A 17,164-nucleotide genomic window follows, 5' to 3' on the forward strand; every position below is an offset into this window, starting at 1 on the left:
CAGTCAGCCTCTGTGATCCTCGTGGGTTTGCCCCTGTAACCCAGGTCTCAGGGAACCCACCGAGGCCAGCAGCTGCTGCTGGCCCCTCCGCAGGCCGTGGAAGGCTCAAGCTCAGACCTTCCTCGCTCCTGGATCCTCACATCAGGACTCAAAGTCTCTTTAAGTGCAAATTCCAACCAGCAAGGTGACCTTGAGCAAGCCTCTTCCCTAGGCCTCCGGACCTTGTCTGCAAAGCACAGCTTGGAAGCCAAGAGACTAGACCTCAGAACCTCTTAAGGAAATTAAGAAGAGCCAATGTACATTGAGCACCTACATGAGAAGACGATTTTGCAATTTCTGTCATCACTTCTTTGACTGTCCTCACTTGACCAGGGAGAAAACTGAGGTCCAGAGAGATGGAGTGGCTGACCAAGGGCACACAGCAAGGCAGCGCAGAGCGGAGGCCAGGATGCAGACCCCAGAAACTATGCCTCTGCCTCCTGGCCCTGACCACCCTAGGCAAACCCACAGAAGAAGCTCGCTCTGGGGCTTCTGCTGGGACCCCCCAACCCCTCCCATTCTCACATTTTTTACAAACAAGAACAATGAGGCTCAGGGGTACTAAGTCACCTGACTCAAGGTCACCCAGCCATTTACACTGGAGTCAGGGATCCAGGCGCATGTGACTCCAGACTCACACCTCTTCCCGGTCCCTGCAGCCTCCAGAACTCCCACCCAGTGGTGGCAGGCTGGGCTTCTCTGAGCCTGTCCCAGACCTGGGCTGGTTCAAAGCAGTGAAAAGTTCCTCCTGCCTCCACTAGCCGAATACCTGCCCCTCACCAGCATACCCTAAGGAGCCTCCAGAGTGCCGGTGGCTGCAGATGCCCCGGCCCCAAGTTGTCCTCTGCTCCTTCCCAGTTATGCTCCTCCTTGGAGGGGAGGGGAGGACAGCTCTCCTTGCTCTTAAGGCGGTTGGCAGAGCAGCGGCTGCCGCTGCTCCAGCTTGCTGCCTGGCTGATTGAGAGATTACTCCTAAGCCCTTCCCATTTCCAACCCCTTTCCCCCACCCCCGCCCCTTGCAGGACCACACTGGCTGTCCCCGTGGGACACAGAGTGCAGAGCCTGGAACCGAAGCAGGACAGCTGGACCCGCTCCCTCCTAACATGAACCCCTCAGACTCTTGCCTCTCGTAGGAGAAGGGGCTTTTGGGTCCCCTTGAAACCCCCATCCCACTCCCCCAGGGCTGTTCTGCAGCAGCTGGAAAGAGAGATGCAGAATGAATGAATGTTGGGTTTCTGGAGGAGACAAGGGAAGAAAGGTTGGAAACTCTACCAGAAACTGCTTGTTTGGGATTTTAAAATTTTTCCTTCATTTCCACCACAAACCTGTCTCTTCCCAGGACAACAAGATATGGGCTCCTCTTGCCCAGAAGAGAAACAGCTGGAAACAGGCTCCCTGAGACAGGATGGTGAGTTAAACTTCTGGGGAAGAAGTTGGTATTTGCTGCAGGGATGGGCATCGGCAGGACACTGAAACATCCTTGGCCAAAGTGCCGTTGCAAGTGACTGCCTTTCCCGTGCTCTGGGAAGAGCTGCGTGTGCCAGCTGTTTGGTGGTGGCTGGGAGCAGTGGATTGCCAAGTTGGGGGTGTGCAGTGAGTGCAGAAAGTACAGTTTGGGGGGGTTCTAGAAACAGACCCAGGCTGGGAGACAGACCCCTTCCAGGGGTTGGGTTTGGATTCGTTGTGTGACCTTGGATGAGTCACTTCAGCTCTCCGAGTCTCGGTTTTTGCAATCAGTAAATGAAAACACTTGGGAAGGGCTCCCTGGATTTCCAAACACTCTCTCTCTCTCTCTGCAGGCTGCTCGTCTTCCTCCCGGCTGTACGTTGCAAATGAAGTAAGGCGCGCAGAATAGACTGATGTGGTATGGCGAGCAAGTGTGAAATGCCTAGCCTGTGATTCCACTCTTCGCTGTCTGCCGGAATCCAACTGACTCTGCAATTTAGAGGAACTTTTCTTTCCATTCAGCAGCTGAGTGTTGGACTGCGTCTTGGAATGTAAGGTTATAGATGCTCTGGAAATCGCTCTGGCTCCCATGAATAGCGTAGGAAATGGTTGCAGGATGCTGAGGATGAGCACGATCGTAGAGGTGATTTTTTCAAAGGGTGTGGGCAATATCTAAAACCCTACTCCAAACCAGGAGCCCCAGATAGGTCTGAAATGGAGAGAGCATTAGAGGCCCCCTCCTTTCGCAAATGACAAGACCGAGGCCCAGAGAAGGGGAGTAATTGGCTCAAGGTCACACAGCAAGGGTGGTGAGATAAGTACCCAATCAACACGGAGGAGCGCTGTCACGGAGGGTAAAATCCTCCAAATGAGAAACAAACAAGAGGGACAAGGTGACCATGGTGGAACTTCTCCTGAGAGTCAGGTGCCACGATAACTAGGGTCACATTCCTCCTTACTTAACCTCCCAGGCCTTTGTTCCTCATCTGTGAAATGGAAACATTACTGTCTATTTCATGGGGTTGTTGAGATGAATTACAAGGTGCCTGGCTCATCAGACGCATCTAGAAGTGTTCTTAATATACACTTCATGTATATTACTGCATGGAACCTCATTGTGCCCCATGAGGTGGGCACTGAAACCACCCCAGCTGTATAGATGAAGCAAAGGGTTTAGAGTGGCTGGGTAATCCACCTGCGGTGGCAGTTCTTAAAGGATGGGAACCTGGCAGTGACCTGGAGAACCTCTTACACACTGAAGCCCTATTTTTACCAACTGTACCTTGCAAGGCTGGTACAAGTTTTGTCGAGGAGTGAATGATGCTGAAGTCAGAGAGGTTAAGGTACATGCCCGAGGCCACACAGCCTGAAAGTGGCACAGTTATGACTCATCCAGCTCAGGACTGGGCTCCCCAAGTCCTGGTCCACATCACGTCTGATTCCAGGGCTGCTGAGAGATAAGTATGTGCTTCTCCAGGAAGGGGAGGGAGGCATTGTCTCCTTTTGCTCACTGACAGATGCCAAGTGCATAGTAGGTGCCCCATAACTCTGTGTTGGAGGAAGGATGAAAAGAACAAACAATGCAGATGCAGTGGCAGGAAAGCAGGCCCGAGAAAACATCTGGGACATCTAGGACTCTGCCTTAAAGCTGATTCCTCCTGCTTTCTTGCTCTTTTCCCCTCGGGTGCCAGGACGTCAACGGCAATGCCCGTAGCCTCCAGAGTCAGGGGCCTGCCAGCCAGGCACCATCACTCCAGCTCCTGCAGCCCTCTGAGTCAGCTCTTGCCTGGCTCCGTGGAGCCACCATCCATCAAGGGCCATTACTACCGCAGGGCCCGGAAGGTGGGCGCGCTGGACGCCTCCCCGGCGGCAGACCTGAAGAAGGAGATCCTGGTGAACGTCGGGGGCAGGAGGTACGTTCTTCCCTGGAGCACGCTGGACGAGTTCCCCCTGAGCCGCCTGAGCAAGCTCAAGTTCTGCCGGAACCAGGAGGAGATTGCGCAGCTCTGCGACGATTACGACGAGGACAACCAGGAGTTCTTCTTCGACAGGAGCCCCAGTGCTTTCGGAATGATCGTGAGCTTCCTGGCGGCCGGCAGGCTGGCCCTCCTGCGCGAGATGTGTGTGCTGTCCTTCCAGGAGGAGCTGACCTACTGGGGCATCGAGGAAGCCAACCTGGAGAAGTGCTGCCTGCGGAAACTGCTGAAGAAGCTGGAGGAGCTGGCGGAGCTGCGCAGGGAGGAGGTCCTGCAGCGGCAGAGGGAGGCCTGCGGCCCCGCCGTGGTCGCCTCGCGCTGGGGGCTCTTCATGAACTGGCTGCGGGAGATGGTGGAAAACCCGCAGTCGGGCCTGCCCGGGAAGGTCTTTGCTTGCCTGTCCATCCTCTTCGTGGCCACCACAGCGGTCAGCCTGTGTGTCAGCACCATGCCCGACCTGAGGGCCGAGGAGGACAAGGTAAGCGGCTTCTGACCAGGGTTCATTTCGCCATCGGGCACAGTGCCCAGGGCCCACACGACTTGGGCTCATGAACACATTTTAATGTCTTTAAAAACAAGAAGGAAAAAATGAATATTACCCAGCATGGATTATATTTATTTTTAGACCAACAGTCATGAAAGAGAATTTTTAATATATTTGGGGGGGAAGAGGCCCACAAAGGCCAAGGTACCTTGGGCCCCATGAAAATCACAAGGTGGTTCTGCCTCTGATAGTAAACCTGGACATTGACGAAGCTGCCCCTGTTCTTAGCAGGCCTGGCAGGTCCAGCGTCCTGGCTCCCGGCTCTGTGACCATTGGATTTGGCTTCATTTCTCTGGGCCTCAGTTTCCTCCTCCATAAAATGAGTAGAGTTCTACCCATTCGGGGCACTCGTCATGGGTTTATTGGGCAATATTCTGTGCCATGCACTATGCCAGGCCAGGAACCCCTGCCTTCTTGAGCCATCATTCAGTGGGCATCCCAACTCCACTTCCAGATGAAGAAACTGAGGCACAGGGCACTTCACTCCTGAGCTTCTCAGTCATTCTTACTGAATGGGGAACTGAGAGATACATTCACTTCTAAGTGACTCTGCCCCAGGAGGCCAGAGCAAAAAATGTTCTTGCCTACTCCTGTGCTCTCTTTCCAACCCCCACCGCCCCAGGGAGTCAGATGGTCTGAGAAATGAGATACGAATCTAAAACTTTGTTGGGAAGGTTATTAGAGAGCTTCGAACTAATTTAAAATGTTGCTCCTGCCCTGCTTTCTACTCCTCCATGGCTCCCCATCACCCTAACTTACAGAGCTTATACTACTGTGTATGGAGGGGGCCCACAAATGAAACACATATGTGAGACAGTGCAGCCCGTATGTGAGCCATAGCCACGGTCAGTCAGTGTAGGTTCCCTTCCCTTAAAGACATATTCCAGGGCAATAGGGTAGGATCAGAGAACTCTGCAGATAGAAAGGACTTGGACGGAGAACCAGCTAGTTCCTCACACAGAGTAGGCTCTCAACATTTATTTGTTGGGTAAAATGTTTCTCATCCAACTTACAAATGCTTAGTCCCAAAGCAAACTAACCAAAATGCTGGACTTTCGAACAGCTTTTCCTCCCCACGGGGGACTAGAGCCCCAGTTGCAGGTGTGGTTTACGTTCTTCGGCACGATATCATGTGATTTAAGGTCCTGCTCGTCCACAGAAATATTTACACGTGGACACTGCAGGAAAAATATTAGGGCAAAAAAATGCCCCCCTGTCTCAGAGGGTGCCCTTGACCCCAGTAACTGAGGGAGGACCCCTGGATTTCTACCAGCCTGCTCCTGTTAGGGATTTCCAGGGAGCCGGGATTTGGGCTAGGCAGAAGGACAAGGACTTTTCAAAGCCTACCGCTTGGAGAATTACCCAGGGTATGAACCCAAGCCTGGTTTAATGGAAGCTCAGAAAATCAAATCAGAGGTGGAGAAGGGGCCACAGAGCCAGGCAGCCCCAGGTCTGAGCAGAGCAATCAGCTGTCATTCCTGCTCCCGGGTGCAGGGGATGTCACCTTGTGAAACCGCCATTCCTCACCCTGCTGCGAGGGGCTGGGAGATGCGGCCCTCAGGGTAAGTATCTATTTCTGTTTCAACAATAATAATAATTCAAGAGCCAGGAGGCCGAAGATGGTGCTGTCTCTGCTCTTTCAAGACCATGTTCTTTCATTTACATAAAAAGGAGATGTTCTCTCTCCACCACAAGTGCCCAGTGTTTCGTATTTGCCTCCAGGGGTATCCGTCCGAAGGTAGTGATTGGGCGAACGGGCTGTGATTCAGGCCGTGCTGGCTGGCTCCTTCCGGCTTTGCTCACTCAGCGTGTTTTCAAGGTTCACCCACGTTGTAGCATGTGTCAGTACCACACTCCTTTTTGTGGCTGAGTAATATTCCACTGTCCGTTCCGCCACAGTTTGCTTATCCATCCATTCAGTAACGAATACTGAAACTTCCCACATTCTTTTCTCCCCTCTGCCCAAGTCCGCTGCAGAGATTTTCAATTCTGTCATTCATTTCTCATGCCCTCCCACATGGCCTCAGCCTTGCCGGGCAGCTCTGCTGGTCAGAGCACTTTCCCTTCCCCTGGGGGAGGCTGAAGGTCATTATCAGCTGCAGCCGAACACTCATTCCTCCTCTCTTGACCTCTTTTTTTCTCTGTACTGGTACTGAGATACCCCAACAGCTGCAGACAGACAGTATCTCTTCCTGGAAAGGAGCCAGAAACTCTGTCTCGCTGGTCCTGGGTTCAAATCCCAGCTCTGGTAGCCCCTGGCTCAGCCCTTGGATGAGTCGCTCTATTTCTCTGTGCCTCTGTTTTGTCACCTATCAAAGCGGGTAATGCCAACACCTACTGAGAGAGCGGCAGTAGGATTAAGTAACCTGATTTATCGTGTGCTGGCAGAGTGCAGCTCGCTGCTTTTACCCACCCTTCGGAACTCAGCCCACACCCCTCCCACCTGCTCATCTGCTTTGCTCATCAACTTCTCTCCCAGCTCACAGAACCCACATGGTGGCGGCAAAGGCAGGGGCCACTCCACTCAGGTGTCTTCTCCATCTGTTTCCAGTGCCCATCGACACCCTTCATGCAATGGATAGATCTTCCCTGAGGGCCTACTCTGTGCTGGGGACTCAGTGGTGACAAGTACAGGCACAAACCTGCTCTCTCTACCTGCCTGGCAGCCTTTGCTCGTTTCTCTTCCCACTTTAGAGTCTACTTTTGTCCCAGAGGTTTGCTTGACACATGCATCGGACTGCAGCCGTGCACAGTGCCCTGGGTGGTCACAGAACCACAGTGGGGCTCCGGCTGGGACAGCGGGGCTCTGCGTTTCATGACCCTCATATTCTGTACTGTGGTCTAGGCATCTTCTACGGTGCCGTGCTAGGGGAGAAAGGCACAGAGATTTTTAAAAGACCAGGTGGACCTATGGGGTACCCCGTGAACCTTTAGCAGGCTGCTCAGAGGCACAAATGGGGAAAATCACAGGCAGGCAGGAGGGAGGGAGGGGGGCCTGAGCTGCCCAGTGGAGCTCTGGGCCCAGCGCTGAGCAGAACTGGAGGTGAGAAGTGGCTGAGTCTGGCCACCGCCCAGAGAGGGAGCTGGCAGGCTGCTGCAGGTTCGGTGAGGGTCCATTCTAGAAGTTCCATCTGGGAGGGACTCGGGGCCGAATTCTTGACCTTGGAGCTTTCCCCAAACCCTTCTGTCTCTCACAGCAATGCCTGCCAGCTCTGCCTTGGGAATATGGCCAATGGCCTTCTCACGAGGGTGCAGCTCAACTTTTGGGCTGTGGTTTCTACCTCCCACCTTTGATAAACAGCCTTGTGCTAGAGCCAGCTCCTCCTCCTCCTCCCCTGGGCCTCTCCTGGATGGGTCACGAATCAGCTCCATAGAGAACTGCCCGCTTTCTGTGTGTTGTGGTATTTGGTAATTACTCTAGGGAATTCTTCTTAACCCGGTTTTTTGGTTTGGGGTTTTTTCTCCCCAGCTGAGTGTCCCTGTGTTTTGGCCAACAAGAAGTTTTCCCCATTTCCTGGAAGGGGCCCACCTTTCCTGTGCCTGGAGTGCACGCTGTTCCTCTGGCCTAGGCACGCTCTCCATCTCTGGGCCCGGCTCCTAGTCCCCATCAGCTTGGCTCCACATACTCCACTTGGCTCGGAGGCCCTTGTCCCAGAATTGGGGAGTGGGGGCAGCTGGGAGGAGGGAGTGCAAGGGACAGGGAGAACTGGGGAGGGGAGGGGAGGCTCAAGGCAAGGGGGGAGTCAGGAGAGAGTTCTGGAAGGGTCATAAAGGAGGCCAGAGAGGGCAGAGAGGAAGGGAGAAGCCAGGAAGAGGAATGAATCAGCATGGCCAGTCCCGGAAAAGTGTTAGAATAATCAGCCCAGATTTGAGGACAGGGCCAGAGGCACAGATGGGGGAAATCACAAGCAGACAGGAGGGAGGGAGCGAGTCCTGAGCTGCCGAACAGAGCTCTGGGACCAGCGCTGAGCTGAACTGGAGGTGAGAAGTGGCTGAGTCTGGCCACAGTCCCAGAGGGGGAGCTGGCAGGCATTGCTGGGAGAGACAGAAGGGTGCGGGGAAAGCTCCAAGGTTAAGAATTCTGCCCCGAGTCCCTCCCAGATGGGACTTCTAGAATCAGCCTTCACTGAACCTGTAGCAGTCTGCTGGGCAGCCTGTCCAGATGGACCCTCAGGGACGGTGGCTCTGCCCTCAGACCCCAGAGCCCTTCGGAGCAGCCCTGCTCTGGAACTAGGGGACAGAAGTAGGGGCAAGACTGCAGGGCCCCCACTCCCAGCCCCTCACCCGGGACTGACTCAGCCCCTTCACACTCGGACCCTGGTTTCTTCCTTTTTAAGATATACTTCACATCCTATAATATTCATTCTTTCAAAGTGCACAAATCAGTGGGGTTTAGTTTACAATTGTACAATCATCACCACTATCTATCAATAATTTCAGGACATTTTTGTCACTCCCACAAAAAAAAAAAAACCCTGTACACACTGATGAATATTTTTGGGAGTAGCTAATGCTACTTCGAATTCCCAAACCTCCCAGACACAATCAGCCATGAACGTACTTTCTGACTCCACGGACTTGCCTCTTCTGGCCATTTCATGTAGATGGAATCATACAATCACTATCTGGCCTTTTGTGCCTGGCACTGTCCACTGAGCCTAAAGGTTTCAAGGTTCATCCATGTGAAGCGTGATCCGTTCTCGATCCTTTTTTTAGTGCTCTATGTTTCTATGAGTGGATGGTGTCCGCTCTAGGAGTACACCATATTTCGTTTGTTCCTTCTCCATCTGGTGGGCACCTGGGTTGCCCACTCGTGGGCTGTCGTGAACAACGCTGCTCTGGGTGTTGGCACGCAAGTTTGCTGCGGATGCCTGTTTTCACTTCCTCAGGGATGCACCTAGGAGTGGGGTGTCGGGTCAGAGAGCACATGTCTGCTTGAGGGACCACCAACCTATTTCCACAGCGGCAGCACATTTGCAGTCCCGCCAGCAATGTTTGAGAGTGCGAGGTTCTCCTCATCCACACCAACCCTCACTGCTTGGTCTTTAGAACCATTGCCATCCTAGCGGGTGTGGAGTGGTAGCTCACTGTGGGTTTGATTTCTGGCCCAGTTTTTTAAATATTTAGTTATTTGAAAAATGTATTTATTTTTAGAGAGAGGGAAAGGGAGGGAGAAAGAGAGGGAAACATCAGTGTGTGGTTGCCTCTTGAGCGCCCCCTCCTGGGGACTTGGCCTGTATCCCAGGCATGTGTCCTGGCTGGGACTTAAGTCCGTGAAGGTGACCTTTTGGTGCTGGTGCTGGTGCTCAATCCACTGAGCCACATCAACCAGGGCCTGACCCAGTTTTGTTTTGTCTTGTTTTAAACTCTTCGTTATGGAAAATTTCAGGCATTTACAGTAAACAGAATAACATAATGTACCCCAAGTGCGCATGACTCAGCTTCCACAATTGTCCACATGTGCCATTCTTGTTCTCTGTCTCCATCCCCTCCCTACTCCAGTTGCTTAGTGTCATTCGCTTTATTTTTATTTACAGTTTTATAAATAAAATTTATAAGCATTGAAATGCACACTCTATTTAGCTGTTCAATTTAACAATTGGACAGCCCCATCGACCCAGAAAATTCTCTCAGGTGCCTTCACAGTCCGTCCCTATGCACCCGGAGGCAGCTGCTGTTTGGGTGATGTGGTCCACTCTAGATGAGTTTTGCCTGTTCTTGAACTTAACATGAATGGAGATGTGCATCTGGCTTGTCCTGCACCACAAGCTGTCTGTCCATGCGGTTGCATTGCTCACACCTCCAGACTCCTCAGGCTGACGCATGCTCGTCTATACTGCCTGAAGGAAACAGAGTACAGCTTATTCCTGCTGAGACAAGGGCCACCAAGAGGGTGACCAGCCATCCTGGTTTGCCCAGGACTGAGAGGATTCTGGTAACCTTAGATTTTTCATGTTCAAATCCAGAAAATTCTGGGCAAACCACGATGAGCTGTTTAACCCACCTGCAAAACACAACTGGAAACTTCTTTGGAGAGAAAAAAGTAACCTTTTGTTCCTTTCTGTCTATTTTTTTTTCAAATATTGGCCGGTCTGGGAATTCTTTTCTTAGCTAGAGCCCCATAAATCCCTGCTGCCCCAAGGCCAGCAGCTAACAGGGCGTTTCTCTGGGGATCAAGGCTGGGAGGTCAGTTTAAGGATGTGGAGCAGAATGGCAGTGCAGGGGGTGAGTGGGCAGAGAGGGCATTTGCTGCAGTGTCGGGAGGTGGCCAGGCCAGCCGGGGCCAGGCTGCAGGAGGGAGGTGGCTGGTGCATGCCTTGAATATCCAAACACCAGCATCAGAGGCAGTAGGGGGACCCACAGAGCTCTCAGGAGACACCTTCCCAAGCTATTGGGTCACTGGCCTGAAACAACTATTCCCAGCAAGCACAGGCTCTTAAGCCAGGAGGCAATCTCCTAGAATGTCAACGATGAAAAAGGCCCTGTTAGGAGAATCTACCCCGGAGTCTGAAAAACTTCCAGATGCCCAAATATCTGCATTTGTAACAAACACCATGGGAGATTCTGATGCAAGGGGTTCTAATTCAGCTTTCAGAAATACTGTTTCTGTTCCAATGTCTTAACTGGAAACAGGAGCACAGAGAAGGGGAATTACTGCAGCTTGGCCACACAGCAAATTTGTAGCAGAATTGGTGAATCAGGATCCTCACTCCCGAGCTCTCCAGGATCCTGAAGCAAACCTGGGCAAGTGCAGCAAAGACCTCCCAGTGAGTTGGAGAATTTCCTCAGGTTCCTGCAGAATCTAGCATTAGGAGGAGGGTATCGTTACCCTTAAACTGACCGGCAGGCCATGTCTCTGACCAGTCACTCATCTCATAAAGACCGCTCTGAAGTGTACTATGCCTGCAGGTGCCATAGACTGTTACCTGCCTTACAGGCTGCATTTCCATTCATCACAGCAACTTCTAGGGCAGAGAACCGAGAGCCCGGAGGGGCTACATAACGTGCCTGAGTAAGTGGAAGTGTGCGATTTGAATCTGGGTTACAGGCTCCACACCCTCAACAGCACTCCCACCTCCTCCCACCCCTTCTGTAGACCAGATACAGGTCGAGGGAGAAAGCTGTCCAGCCCTGGACAGGCAGACAGAGGGCAGAGCAGATCAGCCCGTTTCTCTTCCACCAGCGGCCAGACATAAAGGATATTTCAATTTGGTATTCCTGTGGGCCCAGGCACTGGAAATAATTTCTTTTTCCAGGGCAGAGCCTTTTAATACAAAGAAAATTGTAGTTGTCAACATTTTGCTTTTCACTGAGGCAACTGGCTTTGGTCATGCATTTACTCCTCCATCGTAAATATAAATGTATATATTCATATATATTCACATATACATTTGTATATTCAGGTTCTCAACTCTGGCTTCACATTAGAATCATCTACAGAGCTTCTGGGAAATTCTACTGCTCAAGCTCAAATCTAGATCAATTAAACAGAATCTCGGAGGTCTCAGCCCAGACACTGGGATTTTTCCAAAGCCACCCAGGTGACTCTTCTGTGCAGCCAAGGCTGGGAATCGCCTTATGGGATTAAAACACGTGCATTAAAACACTCGGGTGCCTCGTTAAGATGCAGACTCTGATTCCTCAGGAATAGGGTGGGGCCCAGGATTCTGTGTTTCTAACAAGCTCCGAGGGGAGGGGGATGCTTCTGGTTCAAGGACCACACTTTGAGGAGCAGCGGGGCTGGTGGGGTCCTGTTAGAAGTAATACGCAGGGAGAGCAGGTGGCAAGATGATGAATCCACCACAGCCCCAGCAGACAACTGTGGGCACAGTCACAATCCGTGTCACGGGCCTCCCTGGGGATGTGGGAGCCCCTCGCCCCAGCAGCCTGCAGGCCCCCAGACACCTGCTTCTAGTGTTTCACCCGCAGCCTCAGTTGGGGCCTGGCACAGGGTGGTTGCCTTAGACGCGTTTCTTGGATGAGTACTGAACAAGGGGTGGCATGCAAAGAAGCCACAGAATAGAGTGTCCTGGCTGAGGGACCGTGTACTATGTATGTGAGCTCAGGCAAGTCATGTCACGGTGGGGAACCATGTTCTGAGTCACAAAGTGAGGCCGTGCTACCCACTCACGGTGTCACTGTGGGGCTTAAGTGACAGCACCGGAGCAGTGCCTGGTCCACAAGACGGGCTTCTACGGGAAAGGTAAAGTCTGGCTGCTATGACAAAGAGGCCCCAAGATGGAATGGCTTTGAACAAAACAGAAATTGATTTCTCCATGAAGAGGAATCAAGGTGAATAGGCAGCTCTCATTCTGAGACCCAGGTTTTTTTCCCTACCCTGATGCTCCATCCTCCCCTGGGCTGTTGGTTCAATTTGCTGGTTCCAAGTTGGGCCGCAGGGCCAAATGGGTTTTCCCAGCTCATGAGGAGGAAGAGTGTGCAGGAATTCACACCCACATCGTAAGTTCTGGAACCAGAGCTGGCATGCACCATATATGCTTACATTCCACAGGTGGGGACTTGGTTGTCTGGCTACACCTAGCTGCAAGGGAAATTGGAAAGATGGCCCCTGGTCTAGCTGACCAGGCTCATGNGTCTGGCTGCTATGACAAAGAGGCCCCAAGATGGAATGGCTTTGAACAAAACAGAAATTGATTTCTCCATGAAGAGGAATCAAGGTGAATAGGCAGCTCTCATTCTGAGACCCAGGTTTTTTCTCCCTACCCTGATGCTCCATCCTCCCCTGGGCTGTTGGTTCAATTTGCTGGTTCCAAGTTGGGCCGCAGGGCCAAATGGGTTTTCCCAGCTCATGAGGAAGAAGAGTGTGCAGGAATTCACACCCACATGGTAAGTTCTGGAACCAGAGCTGGCATGCACCATATATGTTTACATTCCACAGGTGGGGACTTGGTTGTCTGGCTACACCTAGCTGCAAGGGAAATTGGAAAGATGGCCCCTGGTCTAGCTGACCAGGCTCATGCCCAGCCAGAACTTGATAACTATGTAAAAGGGGGCTCTGGTAGCGTGGCTCAGTTGGTTGGAAAGTTGTTTCATGAACTGAAAGGTTGCCGGTTCAATTCCCAGTCAGGGCTCATGCCTAGGTTGCGGGTTTGATCCTTGGTTGGGGGTACGTGGATTTGATCTCTGGTTGGGGTGCATGGGGGAGGCAACCATTTGATGTTTCTCTTTCACATTGATGTTTCTATTTTCTCCCTTCCTCTCTCTCTAAAATAAATAAATAATTTTAAAAGGAGGCTTTGGTGGACAACTAAGAGTCTACAGCACAGCTCAATTGAGATAGATAATATATAGAATAAAGAGAGAGTATATAGTATATATAGAATATACAGGAGTATATTAATATGTAGAATCTACATGTATAATCTATATCAATATTCAATATGTCAATATGCCACATAGTCCATAGATAGATAGATAGATAGATAGATACTAATATCGATATAGATACACGGGGTGGCTTTCTGGCATAGTTACTCCCCCCATTTCTGGTGCTTTTGCCCGTCCACTCTGCCCTGTCCCGTTGCTTCTCCAGGGTGAGTGCTCTCAGAAGTGCTACTACATTTTCATCGTGGAGACGGTCTGCGTGGCGTGGTTCTCCCTGGAGTTCTGCCTTCGGTTTGTCCAGGCCCGGAACAAGTGCCAGTTCTTCCAAGGGCCCCTGAACATCATCGACATCCTGGCCATCTTCCCCTATTATGTGTCCCTGGTGGTGTCCGAGGAGCCCCAGGAGGAGAATGACAGACCGGGCGGGAGCTCCTACCTGGAGAAGGTGGGGCTGGTGCTGCGCGTGCTGCGGGCCCTGCGCATCCTTTACGTGATGCGCCTGGCCCGCCATTCGCTGGGGCTGCAGACGCTGGGCCTCACCGTGCGTCGCTGCACGCGTGAGTTCGGCCTGCTTCTCCTTTTTCTCGGCGTGGCCATCACCCTCTTCTCCCCTCTGGTCTACGTGGCTGAGAATGAGTCTGGGCGGGTCCTGGAGTTCACCAGCATCCCGGCCTCCTACTGGTGGGCCATCATCTCCATGACGACGGTGGGCTACGGAGACATGGTCCCGCGCAGCGTGCCAGGTCAGGTGGTGGCCCTCAGCAGCATCCTGAGCGGGATCCTCATCATGGCCTTCCCTGCCACGTCCATCTTCCACACCTTCTCACACTCCTACTTGGAGCTCAAGAAGGAGCAAGAAGAACTCCAGGCCCGCCTCCGCAGCCTGCAAAAAGCCCCCACAGCTAGTGAACACCAGCTCCTGAGTGATGTGGACGACCTGATCCTGGAGGGACCCGCCTCCCCCATCAAATACATTTGACTCAAAACTCCTCGTGAACCCACCAGCACTTGAGTCCATCGCCCTCAGCTGACATGGGCTTGAGAACGGCAGGTGTAGACCATGTGCTGGTACATTTCTAGAGCTCGGCGGGCAGCTCCTGAAGCCAAGAGAGACTCAAGGCCAACAGTGGGGTGGGTGTGATTCCTGACCCTCCTGGCCACCGCAATCCAGGCTGCCATTAGCTGTGACACTTTTCTTTTCTTAGCTCCCTGCCCGTCCCTGAGTACATCCACTTTCGCTGGGTTAGGTCAGTCTCTATTCTCATTTCCTTCCCAGTAGAGCGTTCAACATCCCAAGCTGGAATCCATTCTCCTGCAGAGCTGAGCCTACAGAATTCTGTTCCTCTTTCCTGGGCCACCTCAGCACCAGGACCTGGAAGAGCCAGTCACTGCAGACCCTTCTGCTCAGAGCACCCCACCTAGCCCCATCGGGGTTCCAGGAGGAATCAGTATGTTCTCCTGCTCATCACCGCCAATGGTTTTCCTAACACAGCCACCTTCCCCCAGTTCTGGAAGCTCTTAACAAGAAGGCAGAACTGGTCTCTGTGTGTTAAATTGCACAGTGGCTGTGAGTGTGCCGTTCTTCCTGAGTTGCCTGGGACCTGGGCAGAAATGCTGCTTGCCAGCCACAGCAAGACCCCCTTAGCCAACTAGACCCTGGTGGAACATTCTCCAATTACCCAGTCCTTGACTTTGACAGAGGCTTACTCTTGCAGGGCTCTGAACTGTCCCTTGAGAGGCTTGCTCCTGCTGCTGGTTGTTCCAGCACTGTGGGGACCTAGGCTTTCCACTCTCAGCAAAGCCACCACGGACCAGATGCAGTGTAGCTTTGGCACAGAACCAAGGGATCTGTCCCTCACTGGCCCCCGGATCAAGCCTTTGATGCCAGAGGATGGACAGCCTCAGCTTATATTTAAATGTATCTATTTATGTATCCATTCATTCAATAACACAATTTGGCCCTTTGCATCCAGAGCAGGGGGAAGATATAGGACCAAGACATGTGAGATAAAAGCAGTGCACGCTGAGGCCAGAGAGGAAAGAACAACGAATTCTGAGCATTCGGCTCACAGAGACACGGAAGGGTGGAGGAGGTTGGAAAAGGGCATTGGACTGAGAACTGGTGGGCTGTGGCTGCTGTGCAGAGGGTCTGGAAGATTTGGTGAATGGAAAGGGGGTGTGGGAGACGCTGGAGAAAGAAGTGACGTGAATGCACTGCAGGGCTGGACGACGGGACGGGATGTGGGAAGACAGGTTTGGCACAGAGAGTGACTGAGCAGTTCAGGTGAGGCGCGAGGGCCCACCTCCTGCCAGCTATTCGTTGTACGCGGTGAGGCCAAGTTCTGGCATCTTGCCTGCCGTTCCCCAGCCGAGCACACCTGGGAGAGGTCTCGATGGCGTGTGCTGGCAGTGACTCGGCCACTTCTCACTCCGGCTCTGCCTGTTGCCGGGACTGGCTTCCAGCCCAGCATCTTTGTTTCCCTTTGTGTCACAAACCAGGCATCTTAACAAAATTGTGCAAGGTCTGAAAGAAAAATAGGTAAGCCTATCGGCAACATTACGAGGTTCTATAGTTTCTTAGTTCATGCCCGGTGGACATTCTTTATGAAATTAGAAGTAGAAAATTGGAATCAATTACTCACATGTGGAGTTTAATTAAATGGTCTATTTTTAATGCCCAGTAATGTTCTGGGGGACTAGTCTAGCCTCTGAGCAGACTTTCCTTCATGCTGATTGGATGGCGTAGGGGAGACAAGAGAGTTGCTAGGCAGTCTCTTTATCCCTATTGGCTGGAAGGAGTCTTGTGATTCCCAGTGGGTTTGTTTCATCTGAGGCCAATGGGTGTGACCGTAGCCAAAGGGAGAAAATGTCCAGCTATAAGCAAAGAGCAAGTGGCCTTTACTTCAAGCCATTTTCATGTTGTATTGTAGATATGTCTCCAGGAGGTAACTTTAAAATGTTGTTTCATCATCATTCTAGCCAGAGTTGAGCCCCCCAAAATGACTCAGGGATGGATGGTTAATTCTTCAATGCAATGCAAATGGGACTCCACCCACTGACTCTATTTTAATGGCTTTTTGGACTTGATAAATTGGGAACTGGAAGGCCCCTCAGAGGACAGTCTAAGCAGAGACTTTCCGTGAGAGGGTCTGTGAAGCCCTGGAGATTATGCATTTCAAAGTGCACAGCTCTGAAAAGGGGCCCCGATGATTTCATCAGATCCCCAGAGGAATCCATGACCCCGCAAAAAGGATGAAAAGTTCCTGAGTAAGTCAACTCCTCCATTTTAAGATGGAGAGACCAAGACTCAGAGAGGGAAAGCCACCTGCCCGAGGCCACGTAGCGTTTGTTTAGTTAGATCCCAGCACCCAGGTTCCCAGCAGTGCACCCTTCGAAGTGCGCATGTGATGCTGCAGCTCTTAGGCTCATCTGAAACAGCACCCGAACCCTCAAAGAAAACACTTAGGGCAAGGTGACAACGACATTCTGCCACGCTATCCCGCGCCGAGTGAATGGGGTTGGCCGGGGTATTTTGGGTGCCCACTCTCACCCTCCTTCACTGCGTAACAGTGGGCCTGGTGCCTTGGTTTTACCCCGCCTTCCCCTTCCCAGTGATCCCACGGAAACAGTAGATGCGATAGTGGTTAAAGTCTCTCTCAGCATGGACAGCCTGTGATTCTGGGAAGTGGAGTTCATTGCAACAATTTATACCGTGGAGGGGCAGGTAAGAAACAAGGAGAGAGGTGAGAGAGAAAAACAGACCATGGCCCCTGACTCTCCATAGAATTGTTCTCTTAGCAAAAGTCAGCAAGTA

The 17,164-nt window shown here is 52.1% G+C and overlaps 1 protein-coding gene across 2 annotated transcripts; it reads left to right on the forward strand.

Annotated features, from left to right (window-relative positions):
* The first annotated feature begins 781 nt into the window (after nucleotides 1-781).
* On the forward strand, nucleotides 782-15,438 carry KCNG4 (potassium voltage-gated channel modifier subfamily G member 4). Of its 2 annotated transcripts, none has more exons than XM_037040285.1 (4): nucleotides 782-1,447; nucleotides 1,839-2,036; nucleotides 3,177-3,939; nucleotides 13,559-15,438. In XM_037040285.1, coding segments are annotated over exons 2-4 (1,536 nt in total). In that variant the 5' UTR covers nucleotides 782-1,447; nucleotides 1,839-2,034; the 3' UTR covers nucleotides 14,330-15,438. The 2 variants fall into 2 exon arrangements, with proteins under 2 accessions (XP_036896180.1, XP_036896179.1); XM_037040284.1 differs by lacking the exon at nucleotides 1,839-2,036 and having other exon boundaries at nucleotides 782-1,297; nucleotides 1,379-1,447.
* The last annotated feature ends 1,726 nt before the right edge of the window (nucleotides 15,439-17,164 follow it).

The sequence above is a fragment of the Sturnira hondurensis genome, unplaced genomic scaffold, assembly GCF_014824575.4.
Source record: "Sturnira hondurensis isolate 20B ecotype Veracruz unplaced genomic scaffold, ASM1482457v3 Scaffold0002597, whole genome shotgun sequence".
NCBI classification, from domain to species: domain Eukaryota; kingdom Metazoa; phylum Chordata; class Mammalia; order Chiroptera; family Phyllostomidae; genus Sturnira; species Sturnira hondurensis.

Bases quoted from the DNA above. Each gene is read 5' to 3' on its own strand.
- KCNG4 (XM_037040284.1), top strand. From the start codon at position 1,260: ATGAATGTTGGGTTTCTGGAGGAGACAAGGGAAGAAAG. The intron at 1,298-1,378 runs GTTGGAAACTCT...GTCTCTTCCCAG, and splicing joins GAGGAGACAAGGGAAGAAAG to GACAACAAGATATGGGCTCC. The intron at 1,448-3,176 runs GTGAGTTAAACT...CTCGGGTGCCAG, and splicing joins AGGCTCCCTGAGACAGGATG to GACGTCAACGGCAATGCCCG.